This window comes from Dioscorea cayenensis, chromosome 1 (genome assembly GCF_009730915.1).
Source record: "Dioscorea cayenensis subsp. rotundata cultivar TDr96_F1 chromosome 1, TDr96_F1_v2_PseudoChromosome.rev07_lg8_w22 25.fasta, whole genome shotgun sequence".
Lineage (NCBI taxonomy): Eukaryota > Viridiplantae > Streptophyta > Magnoliopsida > Dioscoreales > Dioscoreaceae > Dioscorea > Dioscorea cayenensis.
This window is the reverse complement of record NC_052471.1, coordinates 1,765,201-1,783,967: the sequence shown is the minus strand read 5'-3', so window position 1 is coordinate 1,783,967 and position 18,767 is coordinate 1,765,201. Positions and strand designations below refer to the sequence as shown.

Genomic DNA, 18,767 nt, shown 5'->3' with positions numbered 1-18,767 from the left:
GTGTTGCTGTGCTCAGTCGGTCTTAAACCTAAAAAAATTTAAAGAACGCTTGAGCTTTTGACCTGAATCCAGAGGTATATGCTGAAGTTGTGGGTCTCTAACTACAGAAAACCAAATGAGGAGCATAGGAATCATTTTAGCAATAGGGAGAAATTAGTTTTGAAATATATGGTTTTATTACTGTAAACATATTTAAGTAGTTATTTATATTTATATTTATTTTATTTATTTAATTATTAAAAAAAAAACTTCTATTTATAAGCTGGGCCTCTGCGAAGCCCACGAGCCCTAATTTCTCTCTCTCTCTCTCTCTCTCTCTCTCATCGAGCGCCACCGTCGACGAGAACAGAGCTCGTCGGAAGAGGGGTTCGCGATGGGGCTGGTGTTCAGAGTGAGGCTGTCATCCTTCTTTGCCGGCGCCGCAATCGCCTCCGTTGCCGGCTCTTACGTCCTCTACAAGGATTACAAGCTTGCTCACCAAGCAGTCTCCGATCAGGTAGGATATAGATCCGTTTGCTTTCATTGATTTGAATCTCTTACTCGAGTTCTAAGTTTTTAGCAAATTCGGCCTTGAATCTTGTTGCAAATGCATTGATTGATGGATAAAAGGAGCAAAATCTTCTATACTGACTGTATATAGGTCAATACTGTAGAACTCCCTTTTTTGGAATAATGTGAGTGGAATTATAGTGATTCTGATGAATTTTTGAAGTGTTGATTTGTTTATCATTTTTGATACTTCAATTGTGATTCATGATTTATTCTTGCCCTATTTGGTTTGCAATTCTATCCAGTATTTGTAATTTGTTATCAATATATCCTCTTTTTTTCCCCAATTATGTCCCCATGTTTGCGCAAGTGCTTCGAACCTTTTGTTGTAACAAATTGTCATTTCGAAGTATTTGGATATGAATCCCACTGGTTTGTAGAACAATTAGGCAGGAAAAGTAACTCTTTTAGGATCCAAAATCTTGGATTTTTCTTCATCTTCTGGAATTATTGCGAAAAGGGCAGTTGATAGGTATTTGATTTTACTAAGATTTGTATACATGCCTTAAATTTAAGACCAAAAGAAGACCCCCTGATAAGAACCGGACTTGCGCTTGGTTCCTGTTTGGGCATCTGGTTAACGGTCATGGTTCTTGTTTGATTGCTTTCTCTTGGCTACTAGATCTTATCCTCCATCCTGTTTTCTTTAATTAAAACTTATGTTTCTTCTATGGTTTGATATGAGTTTTATATTTGACTACCTTTTGTAGTATCGTCATATGATTTAATGAACTAATATAATAATATATTTTGTAAAAAATGAACAGAAAATGAATATAAATGGAACTCAAGTTGACATTATAATGCATATATTTAATGTCAATAACATTTATATAAATAGTTCAAGTATAAGTTCAATGTTTAGAATTATTAAAGAGGCATGCTACACTCTACAGTGATCTTACTTTTAAATTCATTCATTACAGCATGTATTTTCATTTTGAGAAATTGAAACATATAACATGATATTAGTGGTTGTAAACTGAGATACTACTAATATATTTGTGCATTTTTGTCTTGAGATCAAACAGAATGCTCATGTGAATTTGGCACGTGGATGTTTCTTACTTTTATGAATAGCTAACGTAGGATTTGCATTCAGTTGAGGAAAATATTCAGAATAATACTATAAAATGATTTATATGAACGCAAGAATTTTCCCTGATGATCATCGTGTGTTTTTGATCTTTCTATTTGCAAATGCATATTTTAGCCATTTCATTTGGCCACAGAGATATTGGAGGTTTTCTTCTGTTTGTTTCATTTCTTGTGTATATCTCATGAGGCTTAAACTTTATTCACGTGATTACATTCTGTCAGCTTCATGTTGGAATGCATGTTTCTAAGTTTTTCTTTTTCATCATGTCCTAATTGCCATATTGGTGAATTGTTCTAAATCTAATCTAACACCTCTCCATGGGCTCACCCTGATCATTCATTCTGATTTTCAAATGCTGACAAATAAATTGTTTATTACATTTCCTTTCGCTGAATAATGTCATTGCTTTAAAATAAGTCAATCTACTCTTTGTGCCATTTTTCCTTTGAAAGATATGGGAAATATGGGAATTGTCAGAATGAAAATTGTTCTCCTTCGAATCATGGGATTAATTTGATTTTCTTATCCAAATGGTGGTCAGCTACCTGTTTAGATAATGTTGCATTAAGGCTCTTGTAAGTATTCTTTGGAACTTTAATTTAGGGCTAGCTCTTTCTCTAATCTGATTAACTATCAACTATGTGAAGTGTGAACATCCTACTTCCAATAACTGATTTAATTTCTTGCTACATCCTTAATTATTTTTTTTTCCTGATGCACACCAGTGTTTTGTCTCTTTTTAATCAAGTTACCTAAATATGATTGTGCAACCATTCATTTCATTGGAATACTGAAAATACACTTCATGAGCTTTGTCTAGGTCAATAAAATCAATGTGGATCTTTCTATATTCCAATGGTTTCCCAAATAATTAAACCAATTAATTTGTTTGACCATGTTACACTTAATTTGTTGTTGTTAACCTGAATCATTATATTTCTCTGATATTTCACTTCTAGCATATAAGTTGTTCTGTATAACTTCTTGAGTTATTGCTGGGCTTGTCCTTTTGACATGAAATGAACACCTAAAACACATTCTTTGGAATTTTCCTCTGCTGAACAAGACTATGTCTTTTATTAATTGAATCGAGAACATTGTAGGCAATGGCTAGTCTACAATTTATGCTGCATGTCTGTCTGCTTTATATTTGTTACAAGCTCAGCACTATAAATTATTATGGTTTACATAATTGATCCTTCTTCAGGTGGCAGAGGTGTATCAATCTCTTGAAGATCGATATGAAGCTCTGGATAATCGAGTGAGATCATTAGAAAAGCAAAAAGAAGCTGAGATTGCCATCACCCCAATTGAAACTTCAGAATAGGGAGATGGTTTTTTATAAGTGCCAAGGTTTGCTTCTTCTCAATGTTTACCCTTTAAAGTTTCCTCTGTTTTTCTCGCTGTCTTACTTTCTTTTTCTTTTCTTGTTTTTAAGAAAACATAAATTGGACTTCTTTTTTTTTTTAGAATAAATCCCAGCTCACGCTAACGATTTGGATGTGTTAAAAGCTAAAGAATTCCCTTTTTCATAGTGGGAAAATTTTGTATGAGTTCCCTATGGCTTTGGTTGAACTTATTTTTTATTATATATATAGTAATGAATGTGTACAAGCTACTAATCCTTAACTAGTCAGGAAAGATTCAATCCCCGACCTGGTTTGGGAGAGAAATGAAATACCAATTCTCCTATACTAGGGATCGTCTTGCACTTTATTTATCTATTTTTGTTTTCTTCTCTCTCCCTCCCAGGAAGAAATTCTTTTTGTGTAAAATATTATCCTTAATTTGTTACATGTGATTTCATGGTTGATTTAGAATTCAGAAAGATATATTTACAGGGCCTGAAACAGAGCATATATTTTAGGGGGACTCTTACATATAGAAAAAGCAAAAGTCAAAAGAATGACATATAAATATTTTATTCTCTTTGCATGTCCACCTTGCATAACTTGTAATTGCTTGAATACCCATCCTATACATGTAACATATTTCAATATACGCACCCCTGCAACTAAGATTCATATACAAAAAATGGTTTACGCTAAAGGGTGTATATGTCATCATCAATGTTGCAGGCATAGGAAAATTTTATGTATTTGTATATAAACCCATAGAAATGTGTTTTAAGTTTATATCCTCCCTTTCATCATCATCATTTTCTAATTGGTTGTTTTTTTAGCACTTTGAGAAATTTTTATTCCGTATTTCTTCAAAAATATTGTGTAGTTTATTATATAATTTATAAAACATTAGAATTAAATAGAAAAGTATTTCTAAGCCAATGATTTCTATTAGCACCGGGTCCAGATGTTTAATTTCTTACAAAAGAGATAGGTTTTAATCGTAACTTATATATATGTGGTAAGAGCGAAGGTGTTAATACCACATTTATTGTCCAAAAAAAAATTTAATAAATGAATATTATGTTTTTAATTAAAAAAATAACAAAAATATTGTTATTTTTATATGTGAGTTTAAAAACTAATATTAAAAAAATATATATATAGGTGCGTGACAAATACAGTACTCATAATAAATAAAAGTTTTATACAGTATATACGCTATGCACTTTGGTCTACGTATACGGATACATGTAAACTTTCCAATTTAATTTTCAAATGGATCTTTATAAACCAAACAATTCATTCTAGAAGTTCTTTGAAGAAAGAATGCTATCGTTATCGCTCTCTCGTCCAACGAGCTCCCATTTCCTCTCTCTCCCTCGCCCTCTCATTCCTCGCCCCGCCGCCATCAACCAACGGCGTCTCCGCGCCGCCTCAAACGAAGATGGCAACGAGGCCATGGATGACGACTCCATCGCCGGCGATCTAGGGTTCGCCGCGTTGGCCGCGCTCAAATCCGATCCGCCGCTTGGATCCTCAGATAAAGGAGACAGCGCTCAGCTGAGGGGATCGGATGTCCTCCGCGCGCTCCAGCGTGCTACCGCTCGGAGAGAGAAGAAGAAGAAGAGAAGGAGGTTTGGGAGGAAGGAGAAGAGCGATGGCGGTGAGGAGACGTCGGCGATTGATGGCTCCGGCGAGGTTCGGCCCATTAAGATCCGGAGTGATTGGGAATCACGGATTGAGGAACTTGAGATACAAGTCCAGCGGCTTCTTTCACTCCATCACTAGAACCCCCACAAGGTCAGTGTTTTTTTTTTAATTGATTATTTATTGTGATTTTTTTAAAAATTTTTTGGGGTTTTTCTTTTCTGCAAATCTGAAATTTCTGAAATATTACACTTTATAAATCTTTATTATTTGCATGTATTATATGTTTTTAGGTTAATCATGTAGAATTTCACTGATGATTTTGTTAGCATTTCATTGTTTTTTTTTCTTCTTTTCTTTTTAAAGAAGTCCAATTTGAAAAGGATATTTATTAAGATTTTGTTTTTCTTTTTTATTTCCAGGTTTCAGAATGATATGTTGTTATAGTTCTGGGTTGTGTTCGGAAATATTTTGTATGGCTTGTGAAATATTTTTAATATTTTTAAAAATAATTTGTAGAGAAAAGGGTTGTGGATATTTCTTGGAACAATTTATTGGGAATAAAGTAGAGAAAAATATTTCTTTTTAACAAACTATTTTAATAAATTAAGATGTTTAGTGTTTAGGACAAAATATTTTAATAAATTGTGATTTATTTATTTTTATTTTTTTAAAAAAATAAGATGTTGTTTTGACTGGTTTCCAATGTTTTATTTATTTATTTATTTATTTGCTGCAAATACCTGTGGTGAATGTTGGGCATTATATAAAGGAAATAATTGCTATTTTATCTTTAGTGAGAGAAAGTAATGACCTAAAGCAAATATTGATGTATATACATAGAGAATATGTCAAACTCCGTGCATTCTTAAAATGTCTGTAATATAAGAACGTACGTAGTTGAACATAGTGATGATTATGGAGAGAGATAAACTCATTTTCGGGATTAATTAGACTGCAGTTAGAACCGTCAATTTGGACTTATGGGGTGGGCTGACTTGCAGCCTACCAAAATTCACCACTTAGCAGGGCGGGCCGACAAAATATCAACCCAACCCGATCCGCTTTGAGTTACGAGTTGGGCGGGCCGGCTCGCTAAAAATATTAAAGACTTATGATTTCTTCAAGTTCTTCGTGTTTCAGGCTGCTATAGTGTTGCTATAGTGCTCGGGCCCTAAAATGCCATTTTCGGTGATGATTTCTTCTCAAATTGTGTCGTTGAGCTAACATAGGCTTCCTTTGTGCCTGAAACACAAAATTAAACAATTAAACCAAAAAAGGGCATCGATTCATCAATAAAATACACAATTCATACACACTAAACACTTGATGAGTCCACAAGCGCACGGGTTGTCAACTAATACCCTATGCATGACTCAGGTGTTGTATTCCTTGGGGTCTCAAGAGCTGCTATTATTCCCTTTATATAGCATTGTCTAGTCTACCAAATATAGGACTAAAACAAGATAAGGAAAATAACAAAGAGAAAACTATAAACACATGGACTAAGGCTCACCACATAAATATACTAAGGAAGCAAGTAACAATGAAAAGTGCGAGGTCCCCGGGCAAGGATCCCCTCAGGACTACTAAAGCTAAACGGATGCTAGAATTACACATGCAATGGTGGTTATGGGCCAAGAGATATTCGAAAGTAGATTACCCCGATGGTCACGGCGATAACTCCTAATCCAATAAAATTATTGGCTCGGAATCTCTTCCGACCAAATCCTCCGACGATCGATTACTGATAAGTGCTTATGTGATAAGAATGCGAAGTGTTCTTTCCTTATGAGCATTATTTTTATCGGGTTTTAGTGCTAATATGTGTGCATTTATGTTACTTTCATGCATATAGAGTTGTGAAGCTAATGGTAAAGAAAGAAGCCAATGTAGATCGTGAACGTACTATTTGGAGGAAATCTTGAGAATGTTCAAACGTGAAGGCATAAGTCAGGTTCAAGATGCAAGAATGTGTGCCAAGCTCTTTATATTCAAGTTAGCACGAGGGTTTGGAGGGGCACAAGGGCAGTCACATTCGAGTATCCCGGCTAGTGCATTGATAGCAAAATCTTCACCAATGAAACTGTTTATTGAAGAAGTAAAGCTATCTACAACATAAACGTGTGCATGTTTACGTTACCTTGATGAAAGCATGGATTCGGGAATGTTTCGGGCCGGTACTATAGCAGGTTACTGTGGCAAACCACTGTAGAAATTAACTGTAGCAGGTGCTATTCACAGTCGGCCAAAAAAAATATAGATAAGTTTTCAAGCTAAATAGTTGGGCAGAAATTGGGACTGAATGCTAACCCTGGGGTTGCTAAGGGGTTACTGTTGAATGCTAACCCTAGGGTTGGGATTACTAACCCCGGAGCCCGAGAAAAAGTTTTATAATAAGTGGTTCATTCATTTTATAGTGATGCTAACCCCGGAGCACTATAAAATGAATAAACCACTTATTATATAAAGCTTTTTCACTTGCTAAACCAGCAATCCACTTATTATACTAAGTTTTCACTTAATATAACATATTTCTACTTATTTTTTATTTTAAACCATATATTATAAAGTTTTTCCACTTATTATATTAAATATTCACTTAATATAACATATTTTTTACTACATTAAACCTTTTTTCATTTAATAAACCAATTATCCATGTATCATATTAAGTTTTTATTTAATATGACATGTTTTTAGATATTTTTTAGTGTTTCTTAGATTTAGGCTTTTTATCTTGTTTATTTATTTAAATTTTCATTTAAATCCCTATATATATATATATATATTTATATGCTATACAAACCTTACAAAGAAGGGGTGAGCGGTGGGCTGGCCCGCCTCAACCTGCGGCCCATGTGGGCTGACCTGTTTAGGCCCGCCTCCAAACAGGCCTACAAAATGCCAGTTCAACTTATTTATTTTAATTGGCGGGGCAGGCTGGCCCGACGGACTAAGCCCGAATTGACAGCTCTAACTACGGTTGAGCACAGTAACAATTATGGAGAGAGACACACATCTATAGGTCAATTAGGTTTAGTTCATCAACGGGTTAATTAAACTGCAGTTGAGCACAGTACCGATTATAGAGAGAGACAAACACATCTATAGGTCAATTAGGTTTAGTTTTGGTTTGGTTTTTAAAATGATTCTTGTATGTTTAGTAGAAATAAAATTCAACTGTTGTGATTGATTAAATTATTGTGCACATTTAATTGAATGGTTCAAATCAAAATACTGTACATCTCATTTTTTTATTGTGTTACTATTCATAAGTACAACAATACAAATAAAAATATGATGAGAATCGTTAGATTGCCATCCAAATGTTAAAAACAAAGGTATCTAGATTTAGAATCTACGCGTGCATAGATGTATAAAATATATATATACACAAGGTTGTGGGTTGAATTCCACTTAATAAATAAATAAAATAAAACAAAGTTTGCAATTTTTTTAATTTAAATTTATCTATGTTTACTTTTTCCTTTTACACTATTTTTATTGCCAAACTGCCTTTCCTTATAATTTTTTTTCTCATATTTTCTTTTGGTACGCAAGTGTTTTTCCATCTTTTCTTTAAATATTTGTTCCTCTAAATTCAAATTTATAAATCTTTGCATGCGATTATTCAGAGTATTTGGTATATAAATGCTCGGTATTTAAACCTATCACTTGTGTCTCTAACCCTGCACTTCAAGATTTTTATAAAATTATTCAGGAGTCTATGGTATTACACCTATGCTTAGTTTTTGTTGCAACTGTGACACGCTTGTTTAATGCTTAAAATATATAAAAATTTAACTTCAAATAATAATAATAATAATAATAATAATAATAATAATAATAATAATAATAATGGTGACTTGGTGGGCAAGTGTGGGAATTTAACTATTTCACTATTATTAAATTTCTCTTTTTACATTTTAAAATGTTTTTGGAAGAGCACAGAAATGAAAGTAATAGTACAGAAGTGTACGTAAGATTCTTAGTAAACTTTAAGGATTTTATCCATCTCAATGCTTGTTTTGAGGAGCATCAAGTAATTTAGAAAGAGTAAACTGGATTGATGCATTAAACATTTAGATGTTGTTCAGCACTAAGCACTTAGGAAGGGCATTTGGAAGTTGACACTTGGAGCCTTTGTTTTAAAAACATTTTTTTTATATATTCTACATTTAATTTTTTAAAAATAGTTTTTATTTTTGTTGTAAGAAAATATCATCAATAAATTTAAATTAAAAAAACACTTATTATATAATAATAAAAATGTAATTTAAAATATTATTTATATACGTATGAAGATATAGAAGCAAGTATTTATAAGTTCTTGACAATGTTGTATATGGCCAAGAAACTTTTTGGGGAAAAAAATCAACTGACTCATGAATCTTTAGAAATTTAAATTTTAAAAAACAATAATTCTTAAAAATTATACTTTGTTAAGGACTTATGAATAGTTATTTCTATGTGTTAATATGTATATACATAATATTTTTTAATTATATTTTATATAATTATGTAAGAAGTGCTTTTATTCTTTTTATAAAAAACTTATTTATGAAATATATTAAAGCCAATGTATTTTACTAATATAAAAATAAAAACTATTTTCAAAAATGAAATACAAAATATGAAAAAAAAATGTTTTCAAAGCAAAGGCCGTAAGTGTTTGTTTTCTAAATGCTCTTGTAAAGTGCTTACTACTCAATCCATGTTTACTGTTTCTAAAGTGACATTGAAATACATAAAATCTCAACATCTTATTCATAATTTTATATATTCTTTTTAAGTGCCTCTACAAAAAAACTTTTAAACGTTAAAAAACTTAATAATAGTGAAATAGTTAAATCCCCCACACTCGGCCCATCAAGTCACCTTAATTATTGTATTTGAAGTTGATATATATAATAATCATATATTCTAATATTCTTTTCAAACTTCGAACATATGATTGTATGCCTTTCTATAAACATAAAAAAAATTGATGTATTTATTACACACTTGACTAGCGATCATTGGTAGAAGTTGTATGTACATATGATATATTTAAATATCACACACACATACACACACTGACACACAAGCAATGCTATTTTCCTACGTGCGTGTCTATATATATATATATATATTCAAATTTCTATTATATTTATTTTTTGATTGCTAGTTTTTAAATATTATCATCCATTAAATACAAAGTAAAAAAAAAAATGCCTGCTGAAATGATACATCCTAGTATTATGTTTTGATTTTTCTTGCAAAATAATAATAATAAAAATAAATAAATAAATTCATTTAACATGAAATAAACATATCAATTTAGAAGATAAAGGTTTGGCTTTAAAAAGTGAAATATTCAAAATAAAAATAAACATATAACCTTAATATAGATATAAATACTATATATATGGCAATACATCTTCTATGGGCGTTTAATACATCTTCTAAATAGTAATTACTCTATATGTTAGTGTAATAACTACTGTTTATCAATGTTATTCGTTAAATCAAAATTCAACAGCTGATAATAAACATCCATAGATTTTTTTTATCTATAGACGTCCAAAAGAATGAGCCTATATATATATATATATGATATAATCATTAATTTAAAACCCACCATAATAACTGTGGGCAAATATTCCACTGATTAACTATGAAAATGATTGTGAAACATTTTCTCAAAATAGTTTCTTTATGAATATTGAGACACATTTTGTAAAAGTAATTTTACATTTTCTCACGTATTTCCATAATTTTCATATCTCCAGTGGGTAAGAAAATACAAAACAAAACCTGTCACAAAAACACTTTTTCACGAATGCTCAAGAAAAATGGCTGATGTTGAAAGCAATAAACACATGGAAGAAGAATGTAACAGTTAGCACTTGGGCTTCTTTTCTTGCAATTAGTCTTTAGAAAAGAATAATCGATGCAAGTGTAATCAACCTTTTGGCATGCATTTTGAAGAAAAAAAGATATTTTTTTTACTAAATCACTAAACTTTGATAAATTTTTAATTTAATAATTTCAATTTATATCAATTTGGTCACTTAACTTAAATTTAATTTCATCGGGCAATAAATTAAAATTTTTAACTCCCAATTGATTATATGATTGACTAAAAATTCGAGTCAGTCCTCCAAATGACACATTATTAAGTCCATTGAAACTGTCCATGTTATCGAAATAAACCATATCATTCATTCATTTGGAGTCTGAAAATCTCTTGATTTATTATCTAATAAAATTAAATTAAAATTAAATGATCAAATTAATATAAATTGAAATTTGATGACCAAAATAAAAATAAACTAAAATTTAGATCAGAAAAAGCATATGCAAGAAAGAATAAAATATATACAATATAGGACGACATGATTTCCATTGCATAGGAATGATCATTATATTTCTGACGCTGCAACTTAAATTCTTATTCTAAACCATCTTGCGCGCTTGGAATATTTTACAAATCAAATTAGAATATGAAGCAAATTATGAGATGCAAACATCATTAGGGGCCTAGAACATTTAACAATGGGGTGAGGATACACGAGAATAGAACATGATAAAGCTAGGACTCATCGATTCCCACATTCTACCCAAAACAGCTATAGTAGAAAATGAAACAACAGAGGTGAGCATTAATGATAATAGCAATATTTAATATATATATAATATCTTAAATAATAGACTATCATGTATAGATTTATTACATACATCTAAATATTATATCTATGCCAATAAATATACCAATCGAATGCATGTACATACGCAAATAATAATAATAATTATTATTATTATAAAAAATGCCTCACTGTTTTGGAGAAAAGCAGAGTGACTACTCGCATCAAATAAAACAAATCGTTTCGAGCAATAGAAACAAGAAAATAAAAGAATGCCACTCTGCAAGTCAAGGAGTGAGAACAAAAAAATACTATATAAACCATGAGACTCTAAAAATTATAAAACATTATAAAGCCTATCTAAAACATTAAAATCTAAACCCCAAATATCATAAAACCCTATGCCCAAATTCTCAAACCCTAAATCTTATATCCTAGATCCTAAACTCTAAATACTAAATTTTAAACCCATACACCCTTAAACCTAAACAGTAACTCAGAAACCCCACAGACCCTTAAAGTTTTAAGGATTTAGATATGGTTTAGGATTTAGATTAGATGATGACGAGAAACTAAGCTTCATTCAATTAAAAACTTCATTATCATTATCAAATCTTTGCTTCAAATTTTGTGAATCATTGTTTTAAAACTACAGCGTTCTAGTTTAATGAAACAAACTAAGAGTAGATTTTTGACCCATAAAACCCAGAGGGTTCATCCAGTCTTTGGTCTATCTGGCTAGGATACCAAGTCTTTACCGAGTTTTATTAAGATCACTTCCAAAGGTAATAACTAGACAGTCTCATGGTTAGTTCTTAGTTTTTCCGGTCGAACCAACCTGCATCTTTCTACATTATTAGAAGTACTGACTCACTACCTGCATCTTTCTACATTATTAAAAGTACTGACTCACTAAAGTATGGTGACCCAATCAAACATTAGAATATAAGAAATTAATATTTAATATTTGAGACGGAAGAGTGTCATTGTTTTACAATGAGGGTACAATGCATGGGACTCTATGGCAGTAGTTAGTCAAGCAAAAGCATAAGCACATAAAATAATAATTAATTAAATATAACCCCATTTACATACTTGAAACTTTTATCATGACAAAATTCGATTTACTCCTATATATATATATATATATATGTATGTATACTTTTCTAATTCAAAGTCACGGACAAGACACAGAGAGACCACCCCTACAACTACAAACAGAGAGGGGGTCTGCTTTGATTGCGGCCTCTTGCGTCCATTTCTCTGTCCTTCATTCATGCACGTGATTCATGCATGGACGCATCTCCATTAAAAGACGCTCTAGTCTACACATAGTGTGCTACCAGTCAATCACCCCGTGACTTACTACACTTCCAAACTTCATACAAAAATTTTCTGATCTTTTACTCCTCAAATTACGCCATGAAAACCACCGCCATTCTTTCACTTATCTTTGAAATTTCTACTTAATAATTTACTCTATCACTTCATCCATTCATGCTGTGATTTTTGACCTTTTTTTTTTGTTTAATAACAAAAACAATAAATTTCAAATAATGTCCGGGGGTTTTAGCAAAAGGGAGGAGACATTCTCCTAAATTAACAACGGCTTTTCAGCATGTTATCCCGTGAACCACCGCGTGTATCGCCGCGAAATCTTACACATTCTTTCAGTTCCTTCTCTTCTAACGACCAACTACCACATATCTAACTCTATTTGTCCCCTACCTATTCCTAGTGTACATTGATTTTATTTATTTATTTCTAAAACCATTAATAATTATTTACATATTATTTTCTTTTATTTATTTATTTCTAAAACCATTAATAATTATTTACATATTATTTTCTTTTAACAGTAACCAATCCTTAACAAACCATGTCATCCACTACTTGTAACTGAAGGTCGATCTAATTTATTTATTTTAAAAAGACTTTGGCCTTAGCATGATAAATAGCTGGACACTAACTCAAACCTCTTCCATAGAAGCCATAAGCAACGGTTGAGAATGGAGCTTATAGTGGCAGTGGTGAAGATCATAGCATTCTCCTCACTATGTTTCTCCACCAATGCATACACTTTAGACTATGCCGATGCCCTCGAGAAGTCTATCATCTTCTTCGAGGCACAACGGTCTGGCAAACTACCTGCCGACCAGCGTGTTACATGGAGAGGCAACTCTGGTCTCTCGGACGGAGCTTCTTACAATGTAACAACTTTGAGGCATGCATTTATCTATAGTAAGTGTAATATACGATGTGAACTTGAATAGAATTGGTGTGTACCTTTCAGGTGGATTTAGCAGGAGGGTACTATGATGCTGGAGATAATGTGAAGTTTGGCTTGCCGATGGCATTTCACAACGACAATGCTGGCATGGAGTGTGATAGAGTTTGGAGATTTAATGCATGGGCAACTACAGCATGCCAAAGCAGCCATCAAATGGAGCACTGATTATCTTATCAAGGCGGCCACTGCAACACCAGATACACTATATGTTCAGGTAAACAAAAACAAATATATATTCTCAGATAATCATAAATTTAATTGATGCATATGAGGGATGAGTAATGCTATTGGTTCTAATCAGTCAGTTCAGTTAATCAATTTGTTAATTCTATACTGCATGACTTACTCAGGTGGCAGACCCAAATATGGATCACAGGTGCTGGGAGAGGCCAGAAGACATGGACACATCTCGCAACGTATACAGGGTAACAGCTCAAAATCCTGGCTCTGATGTTGCTGCTGAGACTGCTGCAGCATTGGCTGCTGCTTCCATTGTGTTCAAGGATTCTGATGCTGATTACTCTGCAAAATTACTCCAAACAGCCATTAAAGTAATAACTGGCACTACAAAACTATTCTCTCATGTTAAAAAGAAGTATTTTATGAGTAACAAATATACCAAATTGCAGGTATTTGATTTCGCTGATCGGTATAGAGGATCATACAGTGATTCACTCAGTTCTGTTGCTTGCCCATTCTACTGCTCATACTCTGGATATCATGTAAGTGGTGATAACATCAGGTGTGTGTATGTTTTTGTTAAGGATCTTCTAATTCATTGATATATAATGTGGGAGCAGGATGAGCTTCTATGGGGAGCTTCATGGCTTCATAAGGCATCTGCGGATGCTTCGTACATGGCATACATTCACACGAATGGCCAGACACTTGGTGCTGAAGACGATGACTACTCCTTCAGCTGGGACGACAAGCGTGCAGGTGCTAAAATTCTTCTCTCCCAAGGCTTCTTGCAGAACAGGATTGAAGACCTGCAGGTGTACAAAGCACATGCTGACAACTACATCTGCTCTCTGGTCCCAGGATCACCTAGCTTCCAGGCCCAATACACACCAGGTCATTCCTGCAAAGGGTCATTAGCTCTATTCAAAGCAACAAAATCTTCTGGATAAAAACATTATTTATGCTTGAATGTGCAGGAGGGCTTCTTTACAAAGAATCTGAGAGCAATCTCCAATATGTGACTTCCGCTACTTTTCTTCTTCTTACCTACGCCAAATACCTCAAAGGCAACGGTGGAGCAACCACCTGTGGATCATCAACTATTACTGCAGAAAGCCTCATTTCTCTAGCTAAGAAACAGGTGGTGGCAATTAAGACTAGAAGTCTAGAATTTAAAAAATGAAAAACTGATTTAGAAACCATGGGCAGTTTAACTACGACAGACAATTACTCAGAATCTTGGCTATCAGCAATTGTGGATAAACTTGTATTTGATTGTACCTAATGGCTAAATATAGCACAAATCATAGATTAACAGGCAGCTAATAAGAACACCAAAGTTTCATTCATTATACCTTTCCTCATATGAACTGAACTAATCTTGAGAGACATTCATGCCAGGTTGATTACATATTGGGCGTGAATCCTGCGAAGATGTCGTACATGGTGGGCTTTGGGAAGCGGTACCCACTACATGTCCACCACCGGGGCTCTTCAATTCCTTCTGTGCATGCTCACCCAAGCCACATCTCCTGTAATGAAGGCTTCTCATACCTCTACTCAAGCTCACCGAACCCAAACATCCTCACCGGTGCTGTTTTAGGCGGCCCTGATAATAAAGATAGCTTCTCAGGTGACAGAAACAACTATCAGCAGTCGGAACCTGCGACTTACATAAATGCACCAATGGTTGGTGCTCTGGCGTTCTTTGCATCAACACCACTGGCAGGATAATGAGCTTACAACATTCTTGTTGTTGTACAATCCTGCAAATCTCGATAGCTGGGCTTGTACTTTTTAAGTCTTCCTACCACAAGTAGTTCTTTACTACATCGCAGGTGAGAAGATGTATAAGCTTAATCTCAAGCTTAATCTCCTCATATGCACTGATGTTAAAAAAAATAAATAAAGAGGTTGAGGATGTTCTCATCATATGCAAGGATCTAGCACAAAAAATCTAAAATTATGCACAACCAAGAAATCAATGATTACAAAATTAATCCTCATATAAAGAGGTTAAGGATGTTCTCATCATATGCAAGGATGTCACACAAAAATAAATACTTAAAATTACGCATAACAAAGAAATCAATGATTACAAACTTTAATTCTCCCCCATAGCATTTAAGAAAGTTACAAAAGCAGTATAATAGGCTTGGCTAATCCTCAAAGGTACACAACTCTAAAGTGAAAATCTCCAAATTGTGTTCAGTTGGGGTAAGGATAGCGAGGTTGATTTAAAATCATTTTTGGAGGGAAAATTGGTATACTAATTAACATAAATGTTTAATTCTAATTAATGACAGATGTTTATTAATATTGATATTTAAAATTTAATTTCTTAATAAATTTATATAAATAATTAAATATTGCAAAAGAAGACTGGTGGAATAACCTTGAGGTGTTTCATTAGTGCCCTAGCGCTTTTGAGTTCTTAATTCTTATAACACTCTTTGGCGCATATTATATGAATAACCTACTCTTGGTTTCAAATTAGTCAGTCTCAAGCTTCTCCCAAAAGAAGAATCAAGACACATTCGGGAAAAGAAAACTAATCGAAATACAATCATTGGATTTAGGTTGCCACAAAATATAATACCTTGAATTATTTGCCATGGACCTCTTAACTAGCCTTTTGGGTTGCATCCCTCACATTCTCCTCTCCCCTTATCCTTCATCATCCTCTCCTGCTCATTACCACAACATACAGACTAAATATTGACAGACAAAACATACATATCAAAACAGGAGCTGAGTGACAAATCTACTGTAACCACAAAAAATTCACCAAAAGCTTTCACAAAGCCCTCACAAATCCTCTATTGTGAGTCATGTAGACATCCAGAAATAGTTACTTGAGAACCATGAAGTCATGAAGCCAAAGAGATAGCAACTCTATGCACTTCCTCCTGTCAACATTATCATTCAGAAGGTTCTGTTCATCCCTCATCCCTCTTATTGGCCGCATCCACATTGCACACATTTCATACTCCTCACCATCATACCTGCATTATCTATCTACATATTCATCTACGAATCCTCTCACTGTAATCCTGCCCCATTTCTTCATTGTCAAGTATGCTATCATGATCACCACCATTCACATCAATTTTATCATCAACTTCATCTCTGAACCATTATCTTCCAAAGCACAAATAAGTCTAAGGTTTCGATTCTCAAAGTCAATTATTCATGCTTTTGTTTTCTCATTCACCCAAGGCACAACTAACACAACTTCCAATTCATCAACGGATAATACAAAACTAGAACTATGGCATGATATACTATTAATGCTCAATGATCATATTCTACTTAAAAAATTAATCAACACATTTAAAAATTGATTCATAGAAAATTAGAAATTCAAACGCATAAATAAACAAAACCAAAATCAGGACCCTGGAGAGCATGTTTCAGGGAATTTCATATCAAACATGATCACAAGAACACAGGTCGGGAACATAGAGTACCAAATTCTCGAATTAAACTCAATTCTTGAATGCATTTGCAGTGAAAAACTAAAATCCACACCCCAAGAACATGTCTCACTGAATTTACATCAAATATGATCACAAGAACATATGCTGGGCAAACAGATGATCCAAATTTTCCAATTAGACTCAATTCTTGCATGAATTTGCAGTGAAAACCTAAAAAAATTCTTATCCAAACCCTAGAATCCCAAACGAGTCATGATCAATGAATGAAAACATGAAAAAACCTGAGAAATTGAAATCAATGACGAAATACAAGAGATCATGACCTGGGGTTTCGATCATGAACGCGATTTTCCAAGCTATATCCATCACCGCGTCCTCTTGATCTCCTTTCGTTGTCTCGAGGAGGACAAGAAGCTTCACGCGGAGGAGCTGCACGCGGGATCTTTCTCAAGGTGCTGTACTAATTTACGCTTTGGCCCTTAGCAAATTCATATTTACGTGTTTACCCCCACTAGAAGTTACTATCTCTGTTCTTTTTATCTGTCTCATGGTTAACCGAATCTCACATACTAAGAAACTTAGTTATTTCAGAAAATTTTATAAAAAAATAGTTATCTTTCTAAAATTACTCTAATTTATATCTTCACCTTTCTCTCTCTTACTTAATTCTAACAAAAAAAGTTGAATATTAATGTTATTGGTAATTTTGGAAAAAAGATAATAAATGCTTATTGATGTTAGAAAATGACAGACAAAAAAAAACATAGATTTGTGACAAATAAAAATAAATAGAGAGTAATTTTGTAGTCCACCCCTATAAAATATTTGAATATCCATGTGATTAACAGTAGGTAAAAAAATATATCATTTATATAAGTGAAGTTTAACTAAAAAAAAATTTTAAAAGCCAACAACCTATTAATTTATTGGCATCGAATTCCGAATCCCTTAGGGTGTTTGTGTCTTGCTGAGTAGTCAAGTTGATGTACATGATGTGATTTGTACACATTTTGCCAAAATATATATATATGTTTAAAAAAATTTGGTTCTTTGGTCGTTATACATTGTACACTAGTACTAGTGTTACATATGAAGCTAGTGTACATCGTGCACATGCTTTTTTTATTTTTATTTTTTTATAAAACGGCACATTTTCGAAAATAGACATTTTATTTATTACTAATTAATTTTTTTTTAATTAGTAGCTAGTCCTTTTTCTTTATCTTATTTTGATTAAATCTCACAAATACTTTAAAAAATAAATAAATAAAAATTTCCTTTCATGTTCAAGTTTGCCCTCACCAATGGCATCTGGTCTGTTGATCCTAATAGTTAGGTCCTGCCATCACACAATAGTATTTACTGTTTACTTTCAAATATATATATATATATATATTCGTTTATGTTCATATTCTCATTATTATTTTTTAATATTTTTGTGTAATATTCCATGATTATATTTAGTTTTTTTTTAAAAATTTATTTTTAATCCCTGAAAGTTTCAAAATTTCTTAAACAATTTCTCTATATTTGAATTTCCCAGGGAACTCCTCTTTTTTTAATATACTTATTTTTCTATCATTGTAG

At 32.9% G+C, this 18,767-nt stretch overlaps 3 protein-coding genes and 2 long non-coding RNA genes across 10 annotated transcripts; 3 read left to right on the top strand and 2 right to left on the bottom strand.

Annotated features, from left to right (window-relative positions):
- Positions 1-298: 298 nt before the first annotated feature.
- LOC120260484 lies at positions 299-3,209 on the top strand. The gene is made up of 3 exons (XM_039267972.1): positions 299-496; positions 2,856-3,001; positions 3,119-3,209. Exons 1-2 carry the CDS (start codon positions 374-376, stop codon positions 2,973-2,975), a joined length of 243 nt encoding a protein of 80 aa, XP_039123906.1. The 5' UTR covers positions 299-373; the 3' UTR covers positions 2,976-3,001; positions 3,119-3,209.
- Positions 3,210-4,320: 1,111 nt separating this feature from the next.
- Positions 4,321-4,782, top strand: LOC120262460. Its single transcript, XM_039270579.1, has one exon. The coding sequence runs from the start codon at positions 4,321-4,323 to the stop codon at positions 4,780-4,782; it is 462 nt and encodes a 153-aa protein (XP_039126513.1).
- Positions 4,783-5,603: 821 nt separating this feature from the next.
- LOC120260512 lies at positions 5,604-14,287 on the bottom strand. 2 transcript variants are annotated; one of them, XR_005536420.1, is made up of 4 exons: positions 14,180-14,287; positions 13,907-14,082; positions 13,557-13,745; positions 5,604-5,886 (listed from the first exon to the last, which is right to left on the bottom strand). It is a non-coding gene; the product is annotated as an uncharacterized LOC120260512 (long non-coding RNA). The 2 variants fall into 2 exon arrangements; XR_005536423.1 differs by lacking the exon at positions 5,604-5,886 and adding an exon at positions 6,673-6,863.
- On the top strand, positions 11,002-15,672 carry LOC120260475 (endoglucanase 1-like). The gene is given in 8 exon segments (XM_039267960.1): positions 11,002-13,480; positions 13,564-13,626; positions 13,628-13,774; positions 13,911-14,111; positions 14,190-14,282; positions 14,361-14,634; positions 14,718-14,881; positions 15,142-15,672. Coding segments are annotated over 8 exon segments (1,476 nt in total). The 5' UTR covers positions 11,002-13,279; the 3' UTR covers positions 15,475-15,672.
- LOC120260493 lies at positions 15,225-17,639 on the bottom strand. 5 transcript variants are annotated; one of them, XR_005536417.1, is made up of 4 exons: positions 17,504-17,639; positions 16,340-16,427; positions 15,415-15,626; positions 15,225-15,365 (listed from the first exon to the last, which is right to left on the bottom strand). It is a non-coding gene; the product is annotated as an uncharacterized LOC120260493 (long non-coding RNA). The 5 variants fall into 5 exon arrangements; XR_005536419.1 differs by lacking the exon at positions 17,504-17,639 and adding an exon at positions 16,529-17,497; XR_005536418.1 differs by lacking the exon at positions 16,340-16,427 and having other exon boundaries at positions 15,415-15,683; positions 17,504-17,627.
- Positions 17,640-18,767: the final 1,128 nt, after the last annotated feature.

Excerpts from the sequence above, each read along its gene's own strand:
- LOC120260484 (XM_039267972.1), top strand. The coding sequence starts at position 374 with ATGGGGCTGGTGTTCAGAGTGAGGCTGTCATCCTTCTTTGCCGGCGCC. Across the intron at positions 497-2,855 it reads ACCAAGCAGTCTCCGATCAG|GTGGCAGAGGTGTATCAATC; the intron begins GTAGGATATAGA and ends ATCCTTCTTCAG.
- LOC120262460 (XM_039270579.1), top strand. The coding sequence starts at position 4,321 with ATGCTATCGTTATCGCTCTCTCGTCCAACGAGCTCCCATTTCCTCTCT.